This window comes from Cariama cristata, unplaced genomic scaffold, assembly GCF_000690535.1.
Source record: "Cariama cristata isolate BGI_N322 unplaced genomic scaffold, ASM69053v1 scaffold3466, whole genome shotgun sequence".
NCBI lineage: Eukaryota > Metazoa > Chordata > Aves > Cariamiformes > Cariamidae > Cariama > Cariama cristata.
Window position 1 is genome coordinate 8,934 of NW_009622502.1, and position 18,537 is coordinate 27,470.

At 38.3% G+C, this 18,537-nt stretch overlaps 1 protein-coding gene across 3 annotated transcripts in view; it reads left to right on the top strand.

Moving 5' to 3' along the window:
- WHSC1L1 (Wolf-Hirschhorn syndrome candidate 1-like 1) overlaps positions 1-18,537 on the top strand; it is a 35,364-nt gene that overhangs the window by 706 nt on the left and 16,121 nt on the right. For all 3 annotated transcript variants that reach the window (XM_009702338.1, XM_009702339.1, XM_009702341.1), the window contains exons 2-14: positions 1-41; positions 3,534-3,602; positions 4,037-4,196; positions 4,643-4,797; positions 5,625-6,128; positions 6,947-7,073; positions 11,020-11,120; positions 13,560-13,605; positions 14,188-14,318; positions 14,865-14,993; positions 15,671-15,797; positions 16,196-16,393; positions 17,002-17,172. In XM_009702338.1, coding sequence (XP_009700640.1) covers positions 1-41; positions 3,534-3,602; positions 4,037-4,196; positions 4,643-4,797; positions 5,625-6,128; positions 6,947-7,073; positions 11,020-11,120; positions 13,560-13,605; positions 14,188-14,318; positions 14,865-14,993; positions 15,671-15,797; positions 16,196-16,393; positions 17,002-17,172 — 1,959 coding nt within the window. The remainder of the gene's footprint in view (positions 42-3,533; positions 3,603-4,036; positions 4,197-4,642; positions 4,798-5,624; positions 6,129-6,946; positions 7,074-11,019; positions 11,121-13,559; positions 13,606-14,187; positions 14,319-14,864; positions 14,994-15,670; positions 15,798-16,195; positions 16,394-17,001; positions 17,173-18,537) is intronic.

Sequence of the window (18,537 nt, forward strand, 5' to 3'; positions counted from 1 at the left end):
AGTCGCACAAAATTCCAAAATTAGAACCAGAGGAGCAAAATGTAAGTGGAATAATAGTTTCAGCCATCTGTATACCTGATATTGTTGATGGAGCGTGCATCTTCAGCAGTGTTTTTCCTTGCTTTTAGTTGTATACATACTTGAAGTCATGAGGCTTTATTTACTTGTCAGATACTCAATATTAGATTGCTGGGATTTCTAGGACAACACAGTTTTGATTAAAAGACCGCGTATGAAAAATAAATGTTAGAAAAGGTTATATCATGGTTTTTAAAATATTATGTAGTGGTTTAGCGTGTTCAGAGTTTTCTACAGTTTGGACAGTGTTGAGGCTGGAGCTTTTGGCCAAAAATGTACAAACATACACATCCCTAAAATTGCCTCGCAATTTCAGTGGAAAATCAGGTTACTTGGAGTATTCAGCACTGCGGCTTTTAATTAATACTTGAAAGATACTCGAGATATCGTGATGATGTACAAAACCCAAGAGCTATGTAGAAGCCAATAGAAATTACTGTTCTAAAACAGTAGGCAAATTAGAAGTACCAGTTGACTCAGCAAACTTTGGGAAGATTCAATATTGATGTCTATTACTGTTTCTGTAAAGTTTTGTGATACAGATGTATGTATACAGGGTGTCTATATGTAAGTGATGTCTTAACTTAGATTCCAGGAAGTAGAAGCACAAATTGCTGGTCTTCGGTACTCTCACCCGTTCTTTTTTCTTCAGTTTTACAAGCCACTTCATTACTTCTGTTTCCTTTTCTCTTGCTTATTCCTGCCCACTCTGTGATACTGGTTTCTGTATTTCCTAGTTTGAGGGGAATGGGTAGCAGAGAGGGGTGACAAGTGTCAGGAATGGGGAAGTTGCCATATCAGGCCAGGACAGAAATTGCTCAGCTCAGGCTGGGCTGGGCTGTTACAGTATATAGCTGAATTTCTTGTAAGTTCCTGTGAAACCCCTTGATACTTGCTGCATTTGGTATGTTTGTGAGAAGATCCTGTCCTGTAGGGATCAGGGCTCTGATCTAGTATAGCAGGTTTGTATGCTTGATGTAGTAATATTATTATAGTTGTTTTTGTTATTTTTTAATGGACAACATGCTGATTTCACATACACACCCCTTACCAGGAATACTTACAAGTTTTATAACTGTCACATCTCCCCTCTGATAAGTGGACCTCTTCAAGAGATCAGGTTGGTGATGTATCAAGATTTTGGGCTTCTCCTGTATTTGATTACCATAGTTGACTCTAATGAAGCTCGGTAAGACATTAATAAACATTATAATCCAAACTGGAAATGAACTATCCGATTAAAATACGAGCTATCTGTGACTGCATTTGTATGTCATTTTCTTGAGCTCAGAAATACTGTTTGAAACCACTTTCAAGTGATTGTAGCAGCTGAGATGTCCAGCTGGCAGCCTACTACCAGGAGGCTGTTACAATGGGAAGGCAATGTCCCGAACGAGATCTCCCTCGCGCTTCTGCTGTACCTGCACAGAGGGGTAGAAACTGGGGTCTGTTCTCACAGACTGGGGTCAGCTCTCTGCTGAATGCCTCTGCTGCTCGTATGTTGTTCATCCACCTGTCCTTTGTTTGCTGCTGTAATCATACATTTATCCCCCAAGTTTCGCATAAACATTGGTGAGTTTGGTTCTTTCAGAGTTCAGCTAAAGACATGGTCTTTTATCCAGGCTTTCTGGCCTCTTTTCCAGACTTCTGTCACCCCCACATCAGGCTGTCAGTTTTGCCTACCATTTTCTCCCTCTTACCGAGGACTCTGCTTCTACTCTTAAAGCTTCAGGTGTACCTGTCGCTCTGTTTGACTGGTGTTACCTGGTTATCGTGAGAACATAATCTTCTGTCTTTTCCAGCATGCTGTCTTTCCTAGATTGAACTAAAACCTTGCCTCTCAAATTCCAAGTTCCCAGTCATATGTGTCATCCAGAACTCACCAGAAATCTTGGTCTTGGTTTTGTCTTCCTTGTAGCTTCCATTTGCCTTTCAAAAGGTGTTGCTGCAATAAAATGTTTCATGTTATTCACCCTTGTTTCAGACAGCAGATCGCTCTGACGTGAACAGGATTTTGTGCTAGCGGTTTTCATTATGAATTATCCAGTGCAGTCTCAGTTTCATCCTCCCACCATTTGGCTTTCCACTACATGATTTCATCTTCATGTACGTTCATCATGTACACCTTCGTCATCTTTAGTATTAATGGTATGAGACTTGTAACTTAGGATCATCTTAATAGGAACAAACAAAACTTCTGGTACAACTTCAGTTGTTTTACACATTTATGCTCAGCATGACTATTTGAAAGTAAGGTGATCTGCAGTTGTTTCGTCATTCTGACACCGTAATCTCTGTGGAAACCCACTGACTGTGGCGGGATGTTTGTACTTGAAAGGTTGATTTGAAATGAAAATGTTACGAAAACGTTGAACTTTAAGCTCTGAAAACTTGTTTTTAGAATAGGCTGCTCTGCTCGTTAGTTGTATTCTGCAAGGAGCTGGAAGTTTGCAATCTGTGTAATCAACTTATGATCGTTTTCTACAGACAGCTCTAAATGAGATACTGACCTATGCCAGAACTGACCTTAATTGTCCTAGATGATGTTTACATGTGTGTTTCCTAGTTTCTCTGAGCTGAAGCATGCAGTGTTGACTAGCATGGGATCTTCATTTTAAATGGACTAGGTGTAATTTGGATTAACAGCATTATTAGTTTCTCACTGCATATGTCTGACTCCTCTTTTTACTACTCTGAGTCCTTTGACTACTGACTTCTCTGCTATAGAAGAAGCAAATGTCTGGTCTCCATCTCATTAGATGGTTCATGGCACACCTCTTATCTTCTCAGCTGCTGTGTCATCACCTTCCCTATCATGGCCGCTCCACCAGTGGTGTTACCTTCTGTTCGGTGGTGATCCCTCTTCTGTCAAAACCTTTTCTTGTCCTACTCTGCCAGAATAGACTGCGTGTGTGCCCCAGCCTGGCTTAGAAATGCACCATAGGCTTTGTTGTTGACTTTTGATCCTCCAAATATATTTGTCAGCTATATGCAATTCAACATCGATTTTCAAATTTTCATATTGTATATTTAATACGATGTAGTTTTTGCAAATAACTGGTATACAGTGAGAGTCGTCATGTTACTATGGATATCCTTCATATGTTCTGCTCTGTTTCATTGAAGTTGTATATTAATTTAGGTGGAAAGATATTTGGGTTTACTGTCCCCAAGTGTATGTTGTTCTGTCACCTGTTACACGAGAATATGGTTGTATGTAGGTGTGATGGTAATGTAAGTAGTGTAGGGGAAAATGGTATTTTTTGATTGTGATGCTACTATGTTTTGAATAGGGCATGAGGAGTCATCATACTCATATTTTCTGAGTTCATGGTTGCCTTTCTGTGAATTATTTTTTCTGCCAGGTTTCATTATTAACTTTTTTTGGTTTACTGTCCCCTTACCTTGTTTGTGTTTCTTTTTCTTTTTTCTCCTCATTGTTACCCATTTCCTAGAGACCAAATGAGAGGCTTAGCATGCTATCAGAAAGACCAAGAGAAGATACAGTGTTGGAGGAAACCCCGGTTAGTACATATACTAATTAACACTTTTTGAACTTCTAGCATGTTAATATTTTTGGACTAATTATTACATGAATTCTTTAATTTGTCAGATAAATCAATTGGCATTTCTTTGAAATTCTTATTAGTCATTACTGCATCAAAACATCTCTCTTTGTACTTTATTTATTGCTTTATTCCAAAAAACACCCTTAATCAACTTACGAGGCAGAAACTTGCGGGGGAGGGGGGGTTTGCTGTTGTGTGTCTTGGTTTGTTAGTGACTATCTTGTGTAAGTCCTAGCTGTATGTAACTCCTGTCACTTTTCTAAGAAATGTTTCTCTTGTGTTAGATTATCAAACTAGAGAGATAAATAGCAAGTCCCTGTGGATAGTGTGCACATCTCTAAGTGCGCTAAATTGTCTTCTGTAACTTTAAGCTTGCATTTTCTTTGTAGGTCCAGCAGTTCTTGCCTTCTCTTCCAACACAAGTCACCCATGACATCAAGTTTCAGGTTGGCGATTTGGTTTGGTCCAAGGTGGGAACATACCCGTGGTGGCCTTGCATGGTTTCATGTGATCCACAGCTTGATGTTCATACCAAAATTAATACAAGAGGTAAGGGAGGAGGATCTTTGCCAGAATATATCAGGTGTCTGTAGTTGTTCCTTTATTAAAAATACCTTATCTTTGAACTCCCTTTGCATGATGAATTCTGCTTGTGTGAATGCGAAACAGGACTATTTCTGCTACGTATAAAACTAGTGCCTGTTAAATTATCTCTACAGATGAGCCTGTGCAAACTAGGCTTGTGCGCAGATGCTCCCACTTATCTCAAGTCAATGTATTTATCAGAAGGCGCTGCTAAGTGTGAGAGTGTTCAGTGTGGGCAAGGTATACTTATCTTCCCATCTCAAACTGTTCTAAATCTAGGCCAGTCTTATATCTAAACCTTGGCTAGGTACTTCCACCTGCAGGAATTGAGTGATGTGGAGGAGAAAAGCGTAAGTTCAATCAGAAAAGTGATATTGATAAAAGTGCTGACTAGAACCTTTCATTTTCAGGTGCCCGTGAATACCATGTTCAGTTTTTTAGCAACCAGCCGGAGAGGGCGTGGGTGCACGAGAAGCGGGTTCGAGAGTACAAAGGACACAAACAGTATGAGCAGTTATTGGCTGAGGCTGCTAAGCAAGCCAGCAACCACTCTGAGAAACAGAAGGTATGATGAACACTAGTTGTGTAGAGGGTTATCTACAGTGCCTGTGTAAGTGAAACTCTCGTGGGGCAGCTCTGACACTGTAGTACTTTACCCTGTAAAAGGTTGTCTGCGTTTCACTGGCAGAAGTGTTTTTCACAAAGATAACGAAAGTGTTTCCATACTCTTACGACTTTCACGTGTAAAGGCTGATAGCTGAACTTACTTTGTCAGCTCCTCATGATGGCAGTCATCCTGGGCTTTGGAGATAATTTTACATCTATACTAGAATATTAAATAAAAACAGTGCCTGTGTGTTCGCTATTAACCTGTTCTTTGGAAAATACAGGTTTTTTTTAAAGGACATTCTTTCAGCCCCTGATACTAGCGGATGTGTTCTTTTGCACTGTCTTACTGGAAAGGAAGTGTTAGCTACAGGAATTACTTACTGTGTAGATGGACTACTTCAGTCAATATTTATGCTAATCAAAATATTGATGTGGAAGGAAAAGAGTGTTTACAGAAAAAATAAGGAGGATTTTAAAAGTAGACAAGATTAATTCTGTGTCTCGTAACAGAATTATGGGCTTGGATACTGCCTGTTCTTGTCTTTTTTGAAGTTGTAACTCAGGGCAGACACTTTTAAATGTGGTGTTTATATGATCCAGCTTGAGTGTCTGCTTGTACTCCGAGCAAGGGATTCACTGTCCACCTTTCAAAAAATACACTGTAAATGGAGAGCAAACTTAGATCTGCTGCCTGAGAGATTTAAAGAACCTCGGGATTGCATTTTAAGTGCTTTGCATGGCAGAATGTTCAGTGTAATTAGCTGCTTGTCTTTGTTCCTTAAGATTCGCAAACCAAGGCCGCAAAGGGAGCGTGCTCAGTGGGATATTGGTATTGCCCATGCTGAGAAAGCATTGAAAATGACTCGGGAAGAAAGGATAGAACAATACACCTTCATTTATATAGACAAAGAGCCAGAGGAGGTTTTGTCAAAAGCCAAAAAGACTGCTGCTTCTAAATCGGAGACCAAGAAGAACCGACGGCCGAAGCCAGCATTGAACACCCAGCCAGAACATGCCAATGTGGTAGCAGCATCGCCTTCAAACGCTGAGGTGCGAAGACAAAGCCAACGGAGGCAATCAAGTGTGGAAGAAGAGGAGCCACCTCCTGTGAAAATTGCATGGAAAACAGCTGCAGCTAGAAAATCCTTACCAGCTTCAATAACCATGCACAACCTGGATCTTCAAAAATGTAACATGTCTCCAGTTGTTAAAATTGAACAGGTTTTTGCCCTTCAGAATGCTGCTGGGGATGGAAAACTCATCGATCAGTTTGTTTATTCCACTAAGGTATATACTTTGTGTAGCGACTCCTCATATTCATAAATTATCCCAAGTCTGTCTTGCTGTCGAGCTTAAACTTGTGTCCACCAAGCCTTCACAATATGTGTTCCTTTCATTGGGGAGATTAAATCTAACAAAAGACAGTTGTGACAACAGAATCTTTTAGTGCACTGAACTCTTAATTTCAGTGCATCCAAAAGTCGCTGGCAGTAACCGTTTTGACTGGTGGCAGAGGAGTTCCCTACAGATGGTCACATTTTTGCTCGTAACACGTTCAAAATATTAAAGCTGTTTATTTCAACTAGGAAGCTGGAATTAATCCAGAAATTCTCACTAAATCTTAGAATCAATGGATTTGTGGGAAATGGATGAGATGACAAAACTGTTGTTAATGTACTAAAAAGTAATAACTACGTTTTGTGTAACAGATTTTTAAAATGAGTTCTGCCTCCTAGCTTCCTTCAGGTGCACAGCAGCTTCTCACAGTCAGTGTAAGGAAAAGGTTTAGGACTATTTCTCTGCCTCCTTCTTCTGCCTCTCTGCCTGGAGGGTATTTATTTCATCCTAACCATTATAGAGAAGGTAATGTTTAGAAAAGTCACGGGATTATTTTTTTTTTTTCCCTTTTGTGTAAGGGGAGATTGAGAGGGATGGAAGGTTCGTCAGGGAAACAGCTCAGTAGTAGGTATCATCACATGTATGTGTTGCATTGAAGAGCATTGAATGTTTCTGTCCTGAGATTTATGAGTAGATCCAGTATGCCTGTTAACAACAACTCATATATAAATAGGTTAAGACAATCTTTTATTTTTTATCTTTTTAAGGGAGTTGGTAACAAAACAGAAATAAGCGTCAAAGGACAAGAGAAACTTAATTCTTCATCAAATCAGAGAAACGAAAAAGCAGCGGTGCAAAATGTGTCGTCTCCTGAAACAACTTCTGGGTCAACAGGTAAGCAAAATTGCAGAATCCTTGTCTGAACTTTAGCAATCTGGCATTTAAATTCAAATATCAAACCCGACATTTTCTCATTAGTTAAAAATTATTATTAACATCTTTCTGTTTACATAATAGTTATAACAAGCATGGCTAATATAACACATGATGAGCCCAGATGCTTGAGAAACGCAGGATGTCTTTGTGATGGGATTAGCTGGTTTGGCCTCTGAACTTTTAGCGTCTGCAACTTAGAGCATTTAAGTCAACATACTAGAAGGATGGACGCCTTGTGGAGAACAGATGGCAAGTTGTTTTAGAAGACAATATAGTGGATGTGTTGTAGCAGAGTATTGTATTGGCTTTTGGCACCAAATGTAAAATACAACAGCTGGGATCAAAGGAAGAGAATCTGGAAGTGGCATAGTTCAGTAAGGAATGGCTCTGAATCAGGATGGGTGCTTTCCTAGACTTTGTTGTTGAGTTCCTGCATGACCTTTGTAAAGGATAGTGATTTTCTTTTTTTTTTTTTTTTTAAACTGCTCCAAGTAACTCCATCAGCCAAATGAGATAATGCTTGCCTTCTGAAGGCGTTTTAGGGGCTCCATCATAAAGCACTAGGCTTTGAAGTATCATGTCTGAGGGAGAACCACCACTGAAGCAAATGGTGCAGCTTGAGACTGAGAAGGGAAAGCCTGGAACAAGCTATTTGAATTTAATTGGTAGTACAGTAGTAGAGAAGAAAGATAAACAAGGTGAGTGCTTTCTAGACTTGGAACAGAAAACCAACGTTTTTTTATGTTTTGATTTTTGAGAAATAGCTAATGGGAATTCTTCCAAAGGGACTGAGGTTTTTCCCCACCAGCAGAAACTTATCTGCAGTATGTCATCTTATCATCCTCAAGAGGAGACAGATACCCTTTGAAAGCATGGAGGTTCTTGAAAAGAGACGGCTGTGAGTCATCCTAAGCCAAGAACTTTTCAAGTTCCTCCAGTCCTTATGGTGACTTCTATTTTTCAACCACGGATTTTGTACAGGCCATGTAAAATCCCCATTAGCTATTGCATGTTTGTTACTGCACTTGTAATCATATCTTTGGTATAGTCTCAAACATACTTAGTTTCACATTGGGTATGTAAAAGTAAATTTTAGGTTGCAGCAGAACACCTTGATTTTTTTTCTCTCAGTAGGATGTACAAATGCTCATGGAACGGAAGCAAAAAAGGATGCCAGACTTATAGTACACATGCTAAAAAAAGCCTCTCTTTTCTTCTTGAGGAAAAAAGTTTCATGATATTGCCAAGTGTCACTTCTGCTTTAACTGTCCATCTGTTTGGTTATTTCTCCCTTTCCAAACAAGATAAATGAGATTCCATGTCAAAAACCTCAGTGGTCAACATACATAGTATCACTGTCCTCTGCAAACATACTTCAGTTTCTGTACTTACATAGTTTTTAGGTAGGCTGATTTTATATGCGCTGTTTTATGGGCTCTATTTGGGGACCTTACAATACAGGCTGAGTACTGTGGATATTGTGGTGCAAGTGGGGTTTCCTCTGCTGTTGTCGACGGTGGTTCTTCTTTCCAGTTTTAGTTGCTGTAGCTACTTCATTTTTTTTCAAACAATTGCTACTTTAATTGCCTCACAGCAGGAGTGGTGATCGCTGTTTTGTTTCTCTCACCTGGGAACTAAAGGCTTCACCTTCACAATGGCTCTTCAGACATAGGGGGGTGAGAATTCTGAGCCTCTCTTTTTTCATTTTCTTAGGTTTTTTGGATACGTAAAACTCCACCTGATAACACCCTATAGAGTGCATGAGCTTTACTTCAGTATACACTCCAAACAGTCACTTTCAAAGCCATTTCCAAAGTCCAGACAGTTATTGGTCCCCTCTCGTGGAACATAACTGCGAAGTCCTTTTTTCAAATTTAAGGTCACCGGAACTTCAGAATACCTTTACGGTAAAGTATTTCACAGAATGACTCTGGGAGTCCTTATTAATAACCTGCAGTTAGATATACAGAATTCCATAATGCTGGGAAAGTAATTCTGTAGCTTGACATCTGATAATAAGAGAACAACTATGAGAATTCATAGTGCCTCTGGTCTCCACATACAGCTGAAACAGGATAAACCTGACCTGACCTGGCCAGTAGTGAGGTAGATTGCTGGTCTGAAATTGGTCTTGAAACTCTGGATCAAAATATGCATGAAGATGGGATTGGAGCATTGTGGAGGTGATGCACTGGATCCTTGGAGAGCAGGAAGAGGAAAAAGTGCCCGCTGCATTGATCGATATTGCTTTCAGCCAATATTAGATGCATTGATTCTGGAGTTTCTTTTCTGATACAAGGCTTGCATCTTATTTCCTTTACTGCAGTGGGGCAGCACAGGGAGAAAATACATTACTGATTAATAACTATTTGGTCATACTTGCTCAAATTTATTTAAGCTGCTTCACAAAATTTTGGTGGAACACAAAAGTGACAAAAGATGGCCCTTAGCTTTGATGTTGAGATCCATTGTAGTTGTGTGTGTCTCTCAAAGGGTGCGGCTCATCGGAAGCAAAAGTTACACATGTGCTAACGTGAAGGATGTTGAGCTGAGTTATTAATTTCTGAATTAATAATAATTCATTGCTATTATTAGTTGGTTAATATGCTGTAAAACTTTTTTCGCTTGAAGAAAAACAATTGACTTTTTTCCCCTCTGAAATACAGTTATCGTAAAATGACAGCTTTTTCAACTGGAAAGTTTAGTTACTGAGATATTCCTGAGCCATGCAACCTTGATAATAGTGCTCATCTGATTAATCAAGACGAATTTTCTTTTTTTTCCTGGAGTCCTTTTAAAAGGCTGCCTATCTCTTTATATATTTTATCTCTTAACAAGAAGATGCAGGTTTACAACTTCAGTGTATCTATCTGGCACAGTAAACTAATTGCTGGTCCCAAGAGTTTGCATTTTTACTTGGAAGAATACAAAGTATTTTTACATTCATGTCATTTTTAGGTGAAACACCCAAAACTGAAAAACGAGTAATGTGTCACAGCAGATAATCGTAAATCTTCAAATTCCAGTTTTCTGTCAGTGCAGCTCTAAGTGTGTACTTTGTTTCAAAAGTTGCACGTAGTGTTAAGTGTTGCGTATGTGTTTCTCAGTATGCCCTCTTTGGGGGTACTTGTAGCATAGAAGGGTCTTCTGATTTTGCCAGCCTTAGTTGTCAAAAAAACAGTAGCACCTAATTCATCTCTTGAAATGTCACAATAACCATCATTGATCTGAGTTTGTTTTCCATGGTAATATTTTCAAAAACTTGTTTTTCCCTTTCATTAATTATAGTAACACATCGTGATCACTGCTTCTGTTTGTGCTGAGTTTTTCTTCACCTCTCAAAATCTTTAGTTGAGCGTTCGATTTTGTGTTGATTGCATGTCTTACAGCATGGTTCTTGCTGTAAGTTTTTATGTTAGCCAGTTCTGATAGAAGGCCGTCCCCCTCGCAGAGCAGGGGCACAGAACTGGTGTTTTGAGTGAAAACTTGGAAGCTGTCTTTTGCGTCTTAAATTTCTAGCTTGTTTTAGTTCAAGAAGTTGATTGTGGATACCTTCCCATAAACACCAAAGATTAACTATTTGGTTAAAAATTAACCAAAGTGAAGACTGTGCTTGGGAGGTGTGTAATGAAAATCTGTTTGCCCTAAACTGGATTCCAGCTTTTTGTTTCACTGTTACTGGTGTCTCTTTTTCTGAAGCTGATCTCTCTATGGAATCAGAACGTGTTGTCTGCAACCACAGCACCAGTTGGCAAATAGCTTGGAGCTGAATTTAAAAATAAAACATTCAAAAGCGGAAAAAGTCTTGGTTTCGTTACTTTTATCTGTTGATTTGGTGTTGAACGTCTTGCTGTGTCTCGGAAAGACGAGGAATCGTGTAATGGAAACCTTTTTCCTTCTTCAGGTTGTGTAGAAAAGAAGCAACAGAGAAGATCGATTCGAACCCGCTCAGAGTCTGAGAAATCCACTGAAGTTGTGCCAAAGAAGAAGATCAAAAAGGAGCAGGTTGGCTTCCTCCATGTAGAGAGTTAAAATATATTGTATTCATAAATGTTGTGGCTTATATTGGTGCCTTTTTATTTTTCTCCATTTTTCCCCATCGGGTTTCGTTTTGGACTATCCTTCATGAAATCCCCTTGTCAATACCATTGCTGTGACTCTGCTACTGGCATCTTCACAGTATCAGTCAGGCTATGGAAAATGGGAACTCAATGATGCAAGACTCCTATTGAACCTGCCATGTTTACTTTGAGATTTCTGTTATGAGCAAAATGATTTTGTTTCAGTAATTTTCTCTTTGATGGAATTGCCACCAGGTTCCTTCCTTTTGCTCTTGATTTAGCTGCTGGTTTGTATTGAGGTTTTGTTTTTCAAATGAAGTTAGACTGATTAATCTGACCACTTCTGAAAATGGACTTTAAGAATGATTTAACTTAAAGATGAATAGTCAGACTTTCATGTTGGCAGACATCAGCAAAACAGATCTTCTGGGATATACGTTTTTTTTCCTTAAGTAGATCTAACATGTACAGGGCATTCCTTTAATCTGGATGTCAGACAGACAAATGTTGTTGCTTTAAAAAAAATTATAAAAAATTCTGCGTGGAAATGAGTAGGAAAGTTCAGTGGATGGACATTAATATTAAAAACTGAATACACTTTTTTAACAAGTTTGTCAAAGTTGTTGGTTCTTTTCCTTACATGGTTGATTTTTCTCTCTTCAAGGGCCTCTCCACTTGAAACCTGAGAATTTTATATAAAATGTTTTGATAGTATAGCTTTTACCAGTGAGAAGTTTTAAAAAGGGACAGTCAGGCTAAAGATTTATATGGGAAGGGGAAAAATTGTTTTTATCTCTTTTATTTTAATTTATTCTTTGCCCTTTTTGCTTTGTTTTGCACTTCATTCACTTCAGAGATTGAAAGTGGACCCAGTTGCGCTTTTTTTTTTCATATTTTTCTTTCGATGCCATAGCATTTGAATCTGTGTTCAGCAGAAGAATGCTCTAACTCTAGAAAAGTTTCTTGCTGGAACTTTAAAGCAACTTAAATGTTGGGCGTAAGATACCTGACATAGTCCCTTAAGCCTCTTGTCATGAGGTGTTGCAGCCTCCCTATTTTCAAATGAGTTATTTTATGTTTGTAAATGTTTCTTAATTTAACAAAGGTATAAGAACCAACAATATGAACTTCATGGATCCCAGTTAGCTTTGCTTGCTTATATTATCTAGCTAACTAAGACTATGAACATTGAAGTGCTTTTCTCAGGAAAAGTATATGACTAAAAATTAAACACAAATGCACTGTAATGCGCATAACCTTGAATGTATTAAGTTATATTAAAAAAAAAAAAATCTTACTAACTTCTTACAATTATGCAACAATATTTGTTACCCAAAGTCAAGTTTTCTTGCAACTGATTCCCAAATTAGTCTGCAACAACTTGGTATAAAATCATAACTGGAACGAGTACAATTAATGGGAAAAACAAAATGTTAATGCTACTGTTACAGTGACTAGTGGAGAAATAAAAGTGATTGTTTAGATTTTATATTTGTATTACGAAATGTATCCTATACAAATCCTTCTATTGTATGTTTTTACCTATTGTACAACAAAATAAAATATTTTTTAAAAAAATTATAGAATAATCCTTAAATATTTACTAAATGTGTTTCTACATGCCTATGTAACCACATTGTAAAGAAATAACTTGTAATTCTTAACCTTAAAAACAGGATTTTAGGCAACAACTTTCTTCTATAATTATTATACAGTCACCAAATTCTCACGTGTTACTTGTACGTTGGCAGAACAGTTTCTAAACTTATCCCTCTGATATAGGATGGAGAACTTGAAGCGCTTTTGCAAGATTGTAAACTTTGCTTAAGTGTACGCTGACATTGAGTTTCCAGCTGTATAGAGCTCTGCAATGCTGTGTGCGAAATCCGTCTCGCCATCGCCAGGCGCCTTGCAGCACTCTATACAGAGAGAAAGTCTGTTCCCAGGAGCTCAAGAGTGCATGCTTGGTGGAAGTGCCTTCAGTGGTGATGCATTAAGTGTCTCACTAACCCAAGTGTCATACCTGTTAAGGGGAACTGGTGCTTACACAGGTGTGGGGTTTGAGAAACGCATCAGGGTTGGCTGCTAAAATGAACCCTGCTCCTGCCTGCTGGACACGGATAAAGCTTTCCTGTCATCTTCATACCCCAAGGGAGTGATTGGAAAGGACCTTGCTAGTGAATGTACAGCTGCCTTGTCTCCTGGCATTCAGCGTAGGCAGCTAGGATTAAATCCAACAGGACAAGAAGGCTCACACTAAGAAGGGGATGACAGACTACATCTGAGTTCAGAGATGCTATTCGCTTAAACTTAAATGTTTTCTTTTTAATACTAGGGAGAAAAATTCCTCTGGTTTTAACTATGGATTTTCCTATTCAAACAGGTTGAAATGGTTCCACTGACAGCAGTGAAGACAGGATTGCAGAAAGGTGAGTTACATATGAAAATAAACTTTATTAAAACTTCCTGGCTCATCACACTTCAGCAACGGTTTTCGTTCTATGTAAACTGCAGAGGTCTTAATGCTTTCTGGCGGTGAGCCTGAAAGATGCTGATCTTAATTTCTCTTGTGAGGGTTTTCTTGGGTTTTGTTGTTGTTTGTTTGCGCATTGCTAGTTGGAAAAAGAGTGTTAATGTGCTATAAGCGCATAATATAAGTCCTCCTTCTGGACGTTTCTTTTTTTAAAAAAAAAAAAAGTCTTAGCCATATTTTAAAGATGAATGATGAAGAGGTAATCTCCTAAGGATTTGTCCTCTGTTATAGACAATTCAGTAGCTTCCTCCACTGTATCACTGTGTTCAGAAGTTTGTCGAAAGGTCTTCCTAAGGTGGTTTTCAGTTAATGAGCTTTTCAGGGAGAATTAAACTAGTATCAAAATTGCAAACTGAAAATTAAGGCTAGCAAATAAAGCATGGTTTCAGGCTATCTCGCATTTTTCTTTTTCCTTTATTAATTTTAAGCAAAAAGTTGAGAGGATATATTAAAACTAATTTTAGTGTATTGTGTTAAGGTGCCAGCGAGATTTCAGACTCTTGTAAACCTTTAAAGAAAAGGAGTCGTGCCTCAACTGATGTAGAACTGACTAGCTCAGCTTACAGAGATACATCTGACTCTGATTCAAGAGGACTTAATGATTTACAGGTAAAGACATATTATTTCTTACAGGGACTTGTTCATTTAATCTGTCGATATAATAGGCTTGTCAGTTGCATATTGCTAAATATGTGAACACTCTCTTTTCTACAAATTTCTCATCTTTTATTGTCTAAAGATCTAGTCTTTTTCTTTCTAATCCCCTCTATTGTATTGATATTTTAAAAAGATAAAAGCTTTATTTACAAGTTTTCCTACTTCTTTGGCAAAACATGGGTTTAGATCACTGACTCGGTTTGCTCTTTGGAAGGTTTTTAGATTCTTGGGGAATTGGGGGATGCTGCTATATCTTGGTGCAAAACTGAAAAGTGTCTGGAAAAAGTAAGATATCTTTATGGTTTTTTGCTTGTACAGGTAAAAGATAGGCAGCATTTCTTGTATCATTCTAATGAAGTTCAGAAACTTTCAAGGAACTTGGTATCTCTTGATGTACTGAATGATCTTTTAATCAGTGGTGATGTAAATATTTTTTCACAATGTGGTTGTCCTTTGGAGGTGTCTTGTTTGAGTGCCTTTCATTTTTCCTCTTTGTAGGGTAGTTTTGGAAAACGTTCAGACAGCCCATCAGCTACTGCCGATGCTGATGCTTCTGATGTGCAGTCAGTAGACTCTAGCTTATCCAGGAGAGGAACCGGAACAAATAAAAAAGACACTGTTTGTCAGGTAAATGATGGTACTGTAAAGAAATTAATGCTAAAGTTGTATCATCCATTTCTGTTAGTTTGAGCTGGCAGACTTTTAAAATTATTTTGTTTTAACCATGTCTCATAATTTGATATCTCAGATAAAATATCAAGGCTTTTAGGAGTTTTTATGCTCTGGAAATGATTCATAAGCCCTCCTGTCTGCTATAAAGCTCAAAAGCTAGAAAGTGGTTTCTAATCCATACCTGCTAGCATAAGAAAAAGTAGATGACATTTTCTGTTCCGTTTAAAGATTACAGATGGTCTTTCAGGATAGAGCAGAGTGAGAATTTTCCAGTATTTTGGAGAGAAAATCCTGGAATCTTCTGGCCCGTTTCCTAGTCGATAGTAAGGGAACAAGCTGCTCTTGCTCTTCAGGTGCGTGAGAAAACGAGGAGTCCAGATGGATCCTGTAGTGCCTCTGCTATCTCTGCCCAGGCTTGCCCAGTTATGAGAGCAGGATGCAGAAAGTGCTGGGATTGTCTTCAGACCAGAGACTTACCAGGTCTGCCCTGGGACGTAGGCCAGTTCTCCTGCCTTATCTTAGCTCTGAAGAGATTTCAGCCAGTTTCTGTTCTTCGTTAACATCTGGTAGTCATTTGCATTTAAGTATGTCAGGTACCCTTTGTTCTCTAACTGGCTGTCTGCTTGTTTAAGATCTGCGAGAGCTCTGGCGAGTCTTTGGTGTCCTGCGAGGGTGAGTGTTGCAGCGTCTTTCATATGGAGTGTCTTGGCCTGAAGTCAATGCCCGATGAGAAGTTCATCTGCGCTGAGTGTAAGAACGGTGAGTGTGTCTGAAAAATGGGGAGGGATTTCCCGCTTTGCTAAGGAGCCATTCTGGCTGGACCAAACTGAGATGGTAAGTTTGTAGGTTTTGAGAGTGGGTTTGATATTACTTTTTTAACCTCTGAGGCCCTATTCTTATTTTCCACTTAGCAAGTACCTGGGAAGGAAAAAAGTAATGAACTGCTTAGGGCTTTACTCAGAATAAGGGACTTTCATGTTAAGACCAATTACATAGTTACTGTGGATTATAGTAACTGACTTACCTGTTTGAAGGGAAGGAACCTGTGTTGCTCAAACCAGAGTAACTCTGTTTGCTTCAGAATTTTTTTTTAACAACATCTGTATCTCAAAGAATTGGCTGTTACAGTTGGACTTCCTTATTCCTTCTTTTACAAGGAGAACATACGTGCTTTTCGTGCAAACTTCCCGGCAAAGATGTGAAGCGCTGTTCCGTCAACACGTGCGGTAAATTTTATCACGAGGCCTGTGTTCGCAAGTTTGCCACAGCCCTGTTCGAGTCTCGAGGATTTCGTTGCCCGCAGCATTGCTGTACTGCCTGTGCAATGGATAAGGATATTCATAAAGCAAGCAAAGGTGAGAACAGAGCTGGCTTTGAACAGCAGGAGGAAACTCAACTGCGTCATCAGAAATAACAATGGCTATAGATTTACCCTCTGTAATGCAGCGTGCAGCAAGGGTTTCCTTCTTAATGAGGTCATTAAGTTAATGCTTTCCTGGGTGGGGAAAACATCTAGCAGCCTGAGACCGCTGTTGAAATATACCTGGATCCGCAACACTTAAGTCATCTTTTGTTGCTGGGTTAAATGCAGGCCAAGGGTTAGTAATGCAAGACCAAGTGTTGTTGGTTTTGTTTGTTGTTTTGTCTTTTAAAGACAGTTGGTTGTGGCCTATTAGAACAATTATCTTTCAAGAAAAAAAGAATCCTTTTAGAAATTAACCAAAATGTTTCAAATAAGTAGACTCTAGAATGATTAAAACAATGTATTTTTTCTTAAGAGGGTTCTAAAGTGAAAGTTAAGAGTTACCTTCTGTGAAACTTTTTTTTTTAAGATTTAAATGTTTCTTTTTAATCTAGTACTCTGATCGTAATAAAAATCAACCTTGCATCTGTCTGTGGTGTCTTCTACCATATCCTGATTCCAGGGTGACATGGTGCATTTTTCTGCATTTATATTAAACAGGTCGCATGGTGAGATGTTTCAGATGTCCCATTGCCTATCACTCAGGAGATGGCTGTATTGCTGCAGGAAGCTTGTTTGTGTCATCCCACATTCTCATCTGTAGTAACCATTCCAAAAGGAATCACTCCTCATCAGCTGTAAATGTAGGCTTTTGTTTCGTTTGTGCAAGAGGTGAGCACACTTGGTTTTTTTTCCCCTGTTTTACAGTTCTATGGTCATTTATGCAGTTTAGTGATAAAAATAATGTATTTCATAAAGAACTCCTCCCTTAGGGCTCTCTGGGATTTAAATACTGCCTGTGATTTTTTCTTTTTTTTTTTCTTTTTTTTTTTTTTGTCAACAGTTCTCATGAGACTTCCACTTGCTATTTTGGTCCATAATATTTGATATTCAGAAACAGTGATAGGTACTCAGAAGGCCTACTTGTTTTGCCAGTAGGAAAAAGTGGATGCCAAGCCTCTAATTCCAGCTGTTGCAAGCTGAGAATGGATGCTGTGTTTTATTCACTGTCTGTTAAGCAGAAGGGGATTCTCACAAGCTTAAAACTGTTTTTACGGCTAAAATGTAGGATTTGCTCACGGACTAAAAAAAATTCATTTTAATTTATAACTACCATCACATTTGAGAACTTTGAAAGAAACACGTTTGCGATACTGTATAAACAGGTTTCATGCTGGGATTTTCCATATGCCAAAGTTCTCTTTTTTGTTTGTTTTTCCTTTTTTCTTTTTTTCTTTTTTTTTTGACTTTTATGGCTCTTAAGTCACTAGTCTTCTGCCAGATAGCAGGTTGAAAAGTTTTGGTGCATCAGTTGCTTTAGTCTCATAATGCAAAAATATTATTCTCTCAGATTAATCAGTGACATGGTTAGGTGTTTGAATAATAATATGTATCTTATACAGTATTTCAGAAGTTTATGTTGGATGTATCCTCAGCAGCTTTGAAAGTCACTCATAAGGAAGTGAAAATGAGATGAATCCTGAAGTTACTTGTTTTCCCTTATGTTCATTCAGTTGGAGGTTTAGTATGGGAAAGATTGCCTTGAATTTGCAAGAGTAGAGTAGTAATTAAAGATCTTGGAATAGGAAGAGAAAGATGGTGCCAGAATAATTTCCTTTCTACCTTTCTCCTTTTTTCCTCTTTCCTCATTTCCAAGTAATTTAGGAGCTATTGCAAAGGATCAAGTTTAAAATAAAATACAAAAAAAAAAAATCCAGAAACAGAGAGAGAAACAGTAAGTTTTAGAATGAGCTTTAGAAAAGCTCCTCCGAATGTGTAAAAAGATGTTTACAACATGGTTCAGTGTTTTTCCTTTTGTGGGCTTATTTAAACATTTTGGGACCACTCCAAAACAGGATATATGTGATGTGAATCCCATCAGCATTGCACAAATGTACACATGCAAATTTGACATTGTATGTGTCTTTATGCTCTTTTATTTTAGGTTTTTAGGTAGCCTTACATATGTTCTGTGTCTAATTTTGGTTGACAGTATTATTACATGTACAAATGCACAGTCTGAGCAACAAACCAAGC